At 47.9% G+C, this 12,568-nt stretch overlaps 2 protein-coding genes across 3 annotated transcripts in view; both read left to right on the plus strand.

Moving 5' to 3' along the window:
- CARD10 (caspase recruitment domain family member 10) overlaps window positions 1–1,546 on the plus strand; it is a 46,499-nt gene extending 44,953 nt beyond the window's left edge. For both annotated transcript variants that reach the window (XR_015945876.1, XM_035128071.3), the window contains exon 22: window positions 859–1,546. Coding sequence is in view for 1 of the 2 variants with exons in the window: in XM_035128071.3 (XP_034983962.3) it covers window positions 859–1,066 (208 nt within the window). In the remaining variant the exon portion in view is untranslated. The remainder of the gene's footprint in view (window positions 1–858) is intronic.
- Window positions 1,547–11,676: 10,130 nt separating this feature from the next.
- Window positions 11,677–12,568, plus strand: part of MFNG (MFNG O-fucosylpeptide 3-beta-N-acetylglucosaminyltransferase) — a 35,330-nt gene continuing 34,438 nt past the window's right edge. The window contains exon 1 of the mRNA XM_088652098.1: window positions 11,677–11,933. The gene's annotated coding sequence lies outside the window, so the exon portion shown is untranslated. The remainder of the gene's footprint in view (window positions 11,934–12,568) is intronic.

Below are 12,568 nucleotides of genomic sequence, written 5' to 3' on the forward strand. Positions count from 1 at the left end.
GCTGACAAGTTTCCCTGAAAGACCATTTCCCCATCTTTGTTGGCCCTCTCCCAAACTCCGTAGCCTCAAGGAAGTGTTTTTAGGGACCTATTCTCATTCTGTGCAAGAGGACGATAAGACCCAATAGGCCGCGCCAATATTCTGAATGAAATGACTCTGGGGACCATAGAATTGCAGAGTTGGAAGGGACCCTGAGGGTCATCTACTTCAACCCCCTACAATGCAGGAATCTCAACTCAAGCATCCACGACAGGTGGCCATCCAACCTCTGGTTAAAAACCTGCACCTTCATTGCTTCAGTTTTTTTCTGCAACTCCTTCTCAAGCAGTACTGATGCAGAAAGCTTTTGGAAACCACCTCATTAGAAGCCATATAGGTAGTTGCACCCATCTTGGTTTTCTCTACATGGATTGGCAGTGGCTCCAGTTTCGGACATGCAGTCTTTCCTGGCCTTGGGTGGAGATTGAACGCGAAACGAGCGCTCTATTGCTGAGCTGCGCCCCATCCCCAAATACGCTATGGACCATAAGGTTTCACCGGTTGCTCAAACTCTCCTCTGGGTGGTTACAGTGTCTGCTGAATTTTTTAAAGCTCCTTCTGCAAACCCCCCAAATGTTTTGCTTCAGATGGGAACGCACGTGGACTGTGATTTGTGACGTCGTCCTGGTGCAGGGGGCGGAGGAAGCTCCGAACTGGAGCATTTGCTTGGCGGTCCATCAGTTCTTGGGATCAGACCATTAGACTTCAACATGCTTAAGCTAACATGCTTGACTTAGCCCATCTCGGCGAATGCATTATTCATAGCATCTCGAGGAGTCTACTGATGGCGTGCTTCTCTGTTGTGCTCTTTCCTCCTAGGAGCTTGCTGGGGAAGCCGGGGCTGCGCGACTCGGAGGTGCTGAAGCAGTGCCGGAAGGCCAAGTGGACTCTTCACACTTTGCCTTGCTTGGGGGCCTGGGTGGATCCTCACGCCTGGGGCAGTGCGGAGGAGCTGGTGAAGGTGGTGCGTGCCCACGTCTTCCAGGAGCAGACCAGGATTGTGTGGGTCGAGGAGAGTGATTTGTGATGGGTGTCTGGAGGTGTCTGCAAGCAGAAAAGCCTCTGCAGGACAGAGGCTTCGACCCACGACCCACTGATGATGTTCTGGATCTGTGATTCACTCCAGATATCCTACAGACATAGCCTTTGTGGTCCAGTCATTCCCTCAATTAGCCTGAGAACGGGCAAAATGCGCCTCTGCATTTCACTGCCTCCAGTATCAACTCCACTCTCCCAGGCCCTTCCTCGTTTCCTGTGTTCTCTGTGGCTGTTGTCTCTACCTCCATTCACATCCTGATGTATGTGTGTGTGTTAGTGTGAGAGGGGGGTGGGGTGCCCTCGCATGCATGCTCACAGACATATACTGTCCCCTCAGCCAGAGGGACCATGAGCAGGCAGGAGAGACATCCTCTGTGCCCGCCACTTTATTGTGCCTAAATTATTGATGGACCCTTTTTATTGAAGACCGGACTATGGAAAGAGAATTAAACAGCATTAACAATGGAAATGAACGACTGGCTGCTTCTTGAGTTCACTGGAAAGGAAGCACATTTCCAACTTGTTCCTAGGCCTGCCTCTGTCTCCACTCCTTCCTTTTTGCCCAATAATAATAATAATAATAATATATTTATATCCAACCCATCAGGTTGAGTTTCCCCAGTCACTCTGGGCGGCTCCCAACAGAATATTAAAAACACGGGAAAACACCAGTCATTAAAAACTTCCCTAAACAGGGCTGCCTTCAGGTGTCTTCTAAAAGTCAGATAGTTATTTATTTCCTTGACATCTGGTGGGAGGGCGTTCCAGAGGGTGGGTGCCACTACCAAGAAGGCCCTCTGCCTGGTTCCCTGCAACCTCGCTTTTTGCAGGGAGGGAACCGCCAGAAGGCCCTCGGAGCTGGACCTCAGTGTCCGGGCTGAACGATGGGGGTGGAGATGCTGCTTCAGATATACTGGGCCAAGGCCGTTTAGGGCTTTAAAGGTCAGCACCAACACTTGGAATTGTGCTTGGAATTGTGCACAATTATTGAATTGTGTCTCTTTGCAGTTCACTTGCTGCCTCTTGTGTGGCTAAAGGCACAAACTCTGTAAGTAGGAATCTACCTTATACTAAGTCCTGCAGTGTTGTCTGCTGGTGGTTCTATGGAGTTTCTGGCAGGGGTCGCTTCGAGCCTTACCTGGAAAAGCTGAAGATTGAACCTGGGGTCTTCTGCTTGCAAAGCAGATACTTGACCAGTGACCCATGGCCTCTTCTAGGGAAAGAGTGGCTGTCGCTTCTGTTCCTGGGCAACATCCCGTTCATCTTTGATTCATTCCCCCTCAGTCCCCAGCAGAGGGAACAGCTGTAGTGCTTTGCCAGAAATGAGGCTGGGTCCACAAGGGCCTCCGGAAAGCCAGCTGTTGCACTTACTCAACAGGCTGTCTTCACTTTAATCTCATGAGCTGGGTTTGCCAACAGGGTGTCCTCCAGTTAGAGCTCCCATCATCCCTGACCATTGGCTGTTCTGCCCAGGACTGATGGGGAGTTGAGAGTCCAATAACACCCTGTTGGCTTCCCCTTGATGTAGGATGACATGCTAAGATAACTCGGCCTTAAACTCTTCCATCTTATCCCTTCCCCATGGACATGGGGGCCAAGAATGGGGTGGAGCGGAAGAGGGTGAAGTGCAGGAAATGAAATGCACAGAGGGGGGGAGTTAAGAGCTACCTCGCAGAAGTCAGCCCCAGCTGGCTTTTGGTACATAGCAGAGCTCTTGGTTTACTTTCTGGGTTGCGCTCTGGAAAGGATGTGACCTAGAGGGAGAGAGAGAGAGCAGTGGTCTGTTCCCAGATCTTGTCTTCTGTTGCTTCTAGGGGCCCACTGACATGTGCAAGATGCCACAAAAGTTTGGCAAGGGTTTGTAAAGGAGGGTTGTGGAAAGTTGGTATAGAGCAGCTCCCTGGGCTCTTCCTGAGTCAAACCATTGGCCCTTTTAGCTCAATACTGCCTACACTGGCTGGCAGTGGCTCTCCAGTATGGTCTCTCCAAGCTTTACCAGCACCTTGTTCCTGGCCTGAAGAAACTCAGACTTTTTTTGGCAGCCGTATTTCACTGTAGGAATCATGCCCCACACTGCTTCTCTTCCCCGTGTTTGTTTCGGAACCTGTTTCTGACGCCCACAATTTCTTCTGGGGCTCACTTGCGGTGGCTACTTCTGCATTTTAACTATACCAGTTCCTTTTGCACCAGCGGCCTGGTTCCCTGTGTGGGTAGAGCTGGGTTAAAGGAGTCTTGGGTAAATATTAACCCTGCAAGTTATTTTGGCCTGCCACAGAGCAAGGGCAGCTACAGGCTGGTTAGCAGAGGAATGCCATTTGCCTCCTCAGGCAGCTATTATAAGGTAGTAAATGCCTTGTAGAAGTCGTGTAATGAGTCATTTAATGCACCTGCATCTGGGAAGGTGCAAAGGGGGGGGGGAAGTGTTCTGTAAAGCCATAAAACAAGAGGAGGTTATTTCCCAAGAACATCAACAAAAACACCACCAAAAGATGAAAAATGGCAGCAAGGATAAGATAAGCATTAACATAACACAGTCCTATGCATGTTGTAAGGCATCTTTTAATATTCCTAATCATAATTCATCTCAGTTGTGGCCTATTAGGCCATTGCAGTTTCTCTGAATTCTCGATTTAGAATCGGACCCAAAGATATGAGTGTTCTGAGTACAGGGATTAGATTTATGTTTGGACTTTAGACTGTGACTTTCTAACACTCTTGTACAGATGGGCTTTGCATGCTTATAGCCAGTCTGTTTCATAGGTTCAAGAACCCCGATATATTGGGATACAAATTGCTGGAGAGGAAGGAGGGAAATGCTAGTGTTTGACACATCTGACCTTGGCTGTTCTGGATTCCCTCATTTTCAACGCCTTGGTTGGCGGATTGAGAGCCGCACTTACAGTATTTTTTATTTTGTTCATTTGTTTAAAATGTAAATATCCCTCTTTTTTTAATTGGGTGGCTAAGAAATAGTAGTAGAAGTAAAAACGTCGGTGAAAACATCTCAGCGTTGAGTAAAAATGCAGGCTGGATAAAGGAACAAATGAACCTATTGGATTATAAAACATACCCTTTAAAAGCCCAGTGGAAAAGGAACATCTTTTAAAAGTCGGCAGGATTGGACTGTGGGAAAACTAGTGCTGGAATGTCAGGAATATAGAAGAAAGGGTCTTGCTTTTTCCAACTGAGCTTAGCACCTGTAGCAAAGGGGCTTTATGTGTGTCCTCTTCAGCAGGTCTTGAAGAGTAGGGAGGCTCTTGAAGTACTTTTCAAGTCAAAAGCCAACATGTTGAATTTTACCTGGATGTTAATAGGTAACTTGTGCAACTGATCATGCTGAACTCACATGCGTCATCCACCTTGTGAGGAGTCGGGCTCTGATTTGCTGCACAAATTGGCCGTGCCAGACAGCCTCCAAGGGTTGCTCCACGAAAAGTGCTTCCTGGCAGCCCACCCTTAAAGACACAGAAACATGAATGATGGTAGCCAGAGCCTTAGTGGGCGGGCTGGAAGGATATTAACTGAAGCAGTGAGAGAGACGAGGCCAGATGATTTTGTGCCGGGAGAGTAATATAATAATAATAATTTATTAAGCACCTAAACAACTAGGTGCTGTACAATCAATGAAGAACAATAAAACAAATGACTCTGCCAACAGGCTTGGTGTCTGTAAATCGAATGCAGGGCAGACGTGGTAAATTATCGTCGGAGTAACACTGATAGCAGACTTGAGCAGGCTGCTGGCCTCAAGCCAACCTCATAGCAGCATAACAGCTGCAAATGGCAGCAAGGACACCCCACCATTTTGTCTGGGTCCAAATCTTAGGAGGGTTGAGGGCTACCATGTATGGTTATCTACATCACTCTTGGAGTCTCCTGTCACGCTGGGCACTCCAGGGATCTGTCAATGTTTCTCTTTAGCTGCTTTGGGTCAGAAAACTGCATGCGACATGAACGAGGGAACGAAGCAACTCCCCTGGCAAAGAAAGTTTGCGGCATTCGAGACAATTTAGTTAGCAGAAAAGGAAGTAAGAGGTGACACAATAAAATTACGCATGGCATGAAGAAATCGGTAGAGGAACATTTTCCTCTCTTTTTAAATTTATTCATTATTTGGTTTTTCAAATTAAAAATTTACAGAGATATATCTCTGTAATATCTCTGTAATAGGGACCCAGGTGGCGCTGTGGTTAAACCACTGAGCCTAGGGCTTGCTGATCAGAAGGTCGGCGGTTCGAATCCCTGTGACGGGGTGAGCTCCCGTTGCTTGGTCCCAGCTCCTGCCAACCTAGCAGTTCGAAAGCACGTCAAAATGTAAGTAGATAAATAGGAACCGCTACAGCGGGAAGGTAAACGGCGTTTCCATGTGCTGCTCTGGTTTGCCAGAAGCGGCTTTGTCATGCTGGCCACATGACCTGGAAGCTATACGCCGGCTCCCTCGGCCAATAATGCGAGATGAGCGCGCAACCCCAGAGTCGGTCACGACTGGACCTAATGGTCAGGGGTCCCTTTACCTATCTCTGTAATATATGAGAAGATATATGAGAAGAGAAGAATCCTTGGAAAAGACCCTGATGTTGGGAAAGATTGAGGGCACTAGGAGAAGGGGACGACAGAGGACGAGATGGTTGGACAGTGTTCTCAAAGCTACGAACATGAGTCTGACCAAACTGCAGGAGGCAGTGGAAGACAGGAGTGCCTGGCGTGCTATGGTCCATGGGGTCACGAAGAGTCGGACACGACTAAACGACTAAACAACAACATTTGGTTTTTCAAATTAAAAATTTACAGAGATATATCAAACATAAATCATAAAAACAAGATTCCAAGGAATCTCCTGGACTTCCATTCTCCCGTATTACCGTAATCATTTCCTCCCGCATCTTTTATGATGATCCAAATATTTTACATCTCCATTGTGTCCAGAATTCACCCTTAAACTACAAGTGGTATTCCAGTCCTACTAACGATTTTAACTTTAAGATAAGTTCTTTCAGATAAGTTCTAAATTTCTCCCATTCCTTATTAAAACTTTGGTCTTCCTGATTTCTGACTCTTCCAGTCATATTACCCATTTCAGCATCGTCCATCAACTTCATTCTTCTGTGGAAGGAACTTTATCTTCTTTCCGTCTCTGGGCCCAATAACATCTGTGCAGCCGTCAGCAGCCTTTGGGAACATCACTAGCAGGGTTATCTGAAGATTTGTAAGATGAAATTACTACCTATTCAGGATGAGTAATGTAATATCTTAGGTAATGATATAACAAGAATAGGAAAGGAAGTGAAATGCAAAGATGCAAAATTTTAGTTTGTAAATCATTAGGCAGGAGGGAGGGAAGTCATTAGGCTCAGTTGAGCGAAAGAGATTTAATAAGAGGATACGATGCTACGCAATGTGATTACAGGTATATGTAAAACTAATAAAAATTAATATAAAAAAATAACATCTGTGCTGGCTTGGTATGCGACCATGGCAAATTTTCCTCTCATTTAACACTAGAACCTGTGGACATCCAATGAAGCTGAATGTTAAGAGGATTCAGGAAAATGCTTCTTCACGCAGTGCACAGTCAAACTGTGGAACTCACTGCCACAGGAGGCAGTGACGCCACCAACTTGGATGGCTTCAAAAGAGGACTGGACAGATTCTTGGAGAAGGCTATCAATGGGTACTAGCCATGATAGCTGTGTTCCACTTCCAAAGGAGGGAGTCATTCTTTTGAGTACCAGTTGCTGACAACCGCAGAAGGGGAGAGTGCTATTCTGTTTGAACCCTGCTAGGGGGTTTCCCACAGGTGTCTGGTTGGCTACTTTGAGAACATTGGTTCTTCCTATGCTCTCATGTCAGGGACCCAGGTGGCACTGTGGGTTAAACCACAGAGTCTAGGGCTTGCTGATCAGAAGGTCGGCGGTTCGAATCCCCACGACGGGGTGAGCTCCCGTTGCTTGGTCCCAGTTCCTGCCCACCTAGCAGTTCGAAAGCTCATCAAAGTGCAAGTAGATAAATAGGGACCGCTCCGGCGGGAAGGTAAACAGTGTTTCCGTGCGCTGCTCTGGTTCGCCAGAAGCAGCTTTGTCATGCTGGCCACATGACCCAGAAGCTATCTGCGGACAAACGCCGGCTCCCTCGGCCTATAGAGTGAGATGAGCGCCGCAACCCCAGAGTCAGACACGACTGGACCTGATGGTCAAGGGCCCCTTTACCTTTACCTTTATGCTCTCATGTCAGTGGAATGCCTCCAAGGATTTGTGTCTCTGGAGTTGCCAGTTTAATCCATGCAGAGTGCTGGAGCTTTGCAACTGTGAAGTTTATCAGGCCACGGCGGTTCCAACGAGTGCCTTTCACCTTCGCATCTCGGGGCCTAAGGCATGTTGTTCCCAATAAGTCAGTGAAAGAACATCCTGATGTTCAAAGGGAATCTAAAAATAATATATACATTTATATATTAAAATACCAGGGGAGCACCAAAGAAATGAAAAGCTGCCTGGAGTTCTTTGAAAAATCTGTGGCAGATTTTTCTGAAGAGGTGCAAGCGCTCAGCTACAGCTAAAACGAAGGGGCTCAAGTATTATTTCACAATACATTTTAGTTATTAGTTTTATATCCCATTCTTCCTCCCAAAGGCACCCGGGACACCTGTGATAATGCAATGCAATTACAAATATTTTTAAAAAACATTTTAAAACAATTGAAATGTCTAAAAACACCTGACTCTCACAGCTGGTAATTTCAAGGTTGCCAAGAACAGTGTTTTTCAGCTATCAAATGCCTGGGTCAACAGAAATGTCTTAAATGGTTCCTAGAAGTTAATGAGGGCATCTCAGAAATGGGGATCTGCCACCGAGAAGGTCCTGCCATGGGTCAAATGGGCTGTATCCTGCAACAGCACCACCAACAGGGCCTCCTATGCTGATTATGGGGTACTCTCCTGGGACAATTATGGACTATGAATTGGGGTGGTAGTGAAAATAGGAGCAGTGCAGTGGATAATCTTTGAACAACAGCAACAAAAGAGTGTATCTGTGTATCTGAAGAAGTGTGCATGCACACGAAAGCTCATACCAAAATAAAAACTTAGTTGGTCTTTAAGGTGCTACTGAAGGAATTTTTTTATTTTGCAAAAGAGAAAATAAAATCCTACTGGAGAAAAAGTAAACTCTGTGTCAGGAATATGATCTGGAGTGAGCCTGGGACTAGGAGTCAGGACCAAACAGAAATCAAGATCAAAGAGCCAACCAGGACCAACAAGACTGGGTTTGCCACAGTTCATGCAGTCTCTGTCGGCCAAGCAAATTCCTGCTGAGACAGGTATATGTTTTACACTCCTTCCTGTTCAGCAGAAGGCAATCTGAAAGGTTGCTCTTCAATGAAAGTCTACAGTTACGCATTTCACCACATGGGGCAGTGGTCAACAGTTCATAACACTGTTCCCAAAATGCTGAATTCTGCAACCTATATAAATTATGCAAGTAGAGCAGATTTGCATAATTTCACTTGTTTTGCATAATTGTTTATCATCTATTATGCTTATTCTTTTGAATAATTTATTCCGTCTGTGGTGTTTTGTTTTTCAAAAATAGAACAAATCAAGAGAAGAGGAAAAAATATTGGCCAGACAAGCTAATGCTTCCTTTTCAACCACTGGACATCTTATTCATCTGCTCCTTTGACTTCCAAAAGTTCAGCAGACTTCGCCTAACACTTTCATTCAATATACATTCAAAGCAATAAGGCCTAGATGCCTGCTTTTTTACAAAAATGTAAGCCAAGACCTTCAGGAAGCTCCATGAGCCACCCACAAGGATTTTTTGGTGCACTTGTATATTTCTGTGGAACTGTTGGCATCCACAAAGCTGTGAAATATGGGTCTCCTAGATGAAGAAATCGGATTGGAGGGTTTACTCCACATGCAACTGAACTTGGGAGGGGTAGCTCTGCTTGGTGTATGCAGCAGTACTCACTTAAGCAGCTATTGATTGCTGAATCATAAAAGGGACTGCAAGTAACAGCAGTACATTATGAGCACTGGGAGTATGTTGGGAAATATAGCTTCATAAACTGGAAAGGAGCATAGTTTCATAAGCTGGAAGGTGGCCACGTGTCCTGCCTTAAAGAGGACAGTCCTCTGTTTGAAGGGCTGCCCAAGTCCAGCCCAAGTCTGGTTTAAAGAAAAAGAACCATAAGAAAGAAGAGAGGCAGGGGCCTCGAAGATGCTCTTCCAGTTTGCAATTGGACAGCCGACTGAGCAGGCACACAGGTTATGTAGGCATTCCCCATTCCGTTAAGATGTATTTCTATTTAAATCATAGTAATCCTACATTTCCATTTCAACAGACTCCGGTGGTGTCTGCGGCGAAGTCTGGGCTGACATGGCAGACTCTGTTCACCCTCCTTGCCCCGCCCCTGCCTGGCACACACACCCGGGGAAACGGCAAACTAAGCTACGCCACTGAGTAGACGTTCCTTGTGGTCCCTTCCAACTCTTTGATTCTAAGAATTGGGGCTCCATACAGAATATTCTGTCACTGATTGTTATGCTGTACAGCGGTACCTCGGGTTATGTACCCAATTCGTTCCGGGGTGCGGTACGTAACCCGAAAAGTACGTAACCTGAAAATCGCGAAAAAGCGCTTCTGCGCATGCACGAACTGCACAGAATGCTTCTGTGCATGCACACACGGCAAACCCGGAAACAAACGCTTCTGGGTTTGCACAGTATGTAACCCAAAAAGTACGCAACCCAAAGTCTACATAACCTGACTGTATAGTTTATTTAATTTCAGATTGTTGTTTTAGCATTTGTATTTAAAAGTTCTTTTTTGTGTGATTGCTGTTAGCCACCCTGGGCTCTTGTGGGAGCAAGAATGGTGTGTCCAGAAATGATGATGATGATGATGATGATGATAATAATAATAATAATCCAATTTGTATTCTCTGGCAAAAACCTAGTAATTAAAACAACAACAACCCTGTTGCCAACAACCTGTCTGTGATATCTGAATGACCCATTTTCATAATTTAGAATCCCCCATCCGGCCATCTCAAAGCACCCTAAGGCAAAAACCTCACAAGATGTGAGCTAACGCACCATCCCAACAGGTGGTCTGGGGAAACATGGACCAGAATTGATAGATTGGTAAGCTTGCATGGTTGGGGACTATTGCAGCTGGGGAAGCCGGAAGGGATTTGAAAGCTGGAAGGGAATCTAAAAATCTAGGTCAAAAAGACTAGATGTGCATACCGTGTTTCCCCTTTTTTAAGACGTAGTCAGAAAGTAAGCCATGGCAGCATTTTTTATCATTAGTGAAATCTAAGACACCCCCCGAAAATAAGACATACCTCCATGCGAGACCGCCAAGCGCCCCAGCCAGCCAGAGGGGCCTGGAACCGGCTGCTGTTGCTGCAGTGAACGCATGGAGCGCCCTGCAGCACCTGGCCTCTTTTTTTCTTTTCTTTTTTTTGGGCTGCCCGAGGCCTGCCGCCCCGCCACCGGAACCGGCGGCTGCAGAGCGGAGCGCTCCGAAACAGCGAGCGCTCGGAGCGCCCTGCAGCACCTGGCTTCTTCTTTTGCGGGGGGGGGGAGCTGCCCGAGGCCTGCCGCCCCGCCGCCGGAACCGGCGGCTGCAGAGCAGAGCGCTCCGAAGCGCCGAGCGCTCGGAGCGCCCTGCAGCGCCTGGCCTCTTCTTTTTTTGGGGGGGAGGAGCTGCCCGAGGCCTGCCGCCCCGCCGCCGAAACCGGCGGCTGCAGAGCGGAGCACTCCGAAGCGCCGAGCGCTCGGAGCGCCCTGCAGCGCCTGGCCTCTTCTTTTTTTTGGGGGGGGGAGGAGCTGCCCAAGGCCTGCCGCCCCGCCGCCGGAACCGGCGGCTGCAGAGCGGAGCACTCCGAAGCGCCGAGCGCTCGGAGCGCCCTGCAGCGCCTGGCCTCTTCTCTTTTTGTTTGGCTGCCCGAGGCCGGCGGCTGCAGAGCGGAGCGCTCCGAAGCGCCGAGCGCTCGGAGCCCCCTGCAGCGCCTGGCCTCTTCTTTTGGGGGGAGAGCTGCCCGAGGCCTGCCCCCCGCCGCCGGAACCAGCGGTCTGCAGCGCCGAGCGCCCGGAGCGCCCAGCAGCGCTGGGCGGAGCGCCGAGCCAGCAGCCTGCCGCCTCGGTGCCGCGCAGAGCGCCCAGCAGCACCCCGAGCCAGTGGCCTGGCCCTTCCGAGGAGGCCTTAAGGTACAAGGCATCCCCTGAAAATAAGACACCGTCTGTTTTTTTGAGTAAAAAAAGTTATAAGACGGTGTCTTAAAAAGGGGGAAACACGGTATCTTCCCTTCAAGATGCCATTGATAATATTCTAAAAAGCAACATGTTTTAATTAGGTCACTGCTCATCAAAGCATGTAACAAAGAGAAGAATGTGCATAAAACTCAGAGCAGCATGATCTACTTGGAATGAATGACTGTCCCTCATGGGAAGGTCTTTAGGAACAGAGATGTGGGTGGGGGAAAGGGGGAAATTATCAGTTTCACTTCTCAAAAGTAGGGAGGAGGTCAGCTTCCAGCAGCCAGCCTATAAAGGCAAGCATGTAAAAATAGAAATGTACATTGTGCGTGTGTGTCTGCACGCAAATGTGTCTGAGTTTAACTCACATGAGCATTTTTTTCATTCCTTGCCAAACTAGGATCACCAGATGCTCTGGTTTTCTGTTCCTTATTGCAGGAACATCATTCAGAGCAGCAGAAAATGTGGCCGGTGAGCTGCTCCTGTATTGTTATTCAAAATGCTACAATTCCATGAAGCGCAGACCATATGACTCTTTTTTTTGAAATCGTGGTCCTGGCAGCCTACTGCAAAGGATCCTTATCGGCTGAAACTACCTGTGAGTATTGAAAGCAGCAAGCCCTTGGGCTCTGCATTTGCGGCATCAGCAGTGAGTCAAAGATGGTTTGGCAATCTTCAGACTCCAGGTTTAATGGCCTTGGCATCCCTCCATCTGTAGATGGCAGAGTGCATCGCTGCACGTAAGAACCATCCTCACCATGCATTTAAAGCATTCTTGCATCATTCCCCCCCCCCCCAATAATCCTGGATCAAAGTTTTTCTCTCTATGGTTGCGGTTTGGCTGTGGGGTCAGGGAAGTCTCCATCCCAGTGCACAAACATGGCCCTTTGCAGGGCAGTCTCGAGCAGGTCGGGCGCCCTGGCGCTGAGGGGCGGAGATCGCTCCGGCGCCCCCGCCCTGTGTAGCATGGCTTCCGTGCGGCTTTGCCGCGCAGCGCCCCACCTACCGGCCCTGCGCCACCGGGACTCTACCTAGAGCCGGCCCTGGCCCTTTGCCTGTTACGTTCTCGTACCTTTCACAGAAGACCATTGAAACATGCTAGTAGCAGGGCTTTCTTCAGTTGAAGCTCACCAGAACTCAGTTCTGGCACCTCTCGGGTGGGCGCTATTGCCATGATAAGAGAACAAGGCGAGTTCTTCTGGTCCCTCTTTTTCTAGAAAAATAGCACTGACT

This window comes from Zootoca vivipara, chromosome 9, assembly GCF_965207765.1.
Source record: "Zootoca vivipara chromosome 9, rZooViv2.hap1.1, whole genome shotgun sequence".
In the NCBI taxonomy this organism is placed as follows: domain Eukaryota; kingdom Metazoa; phylum Chordata; class Lepidosauria; order Squamata; family Lacertidae; genus Zootoca; species Zootoca vivipara.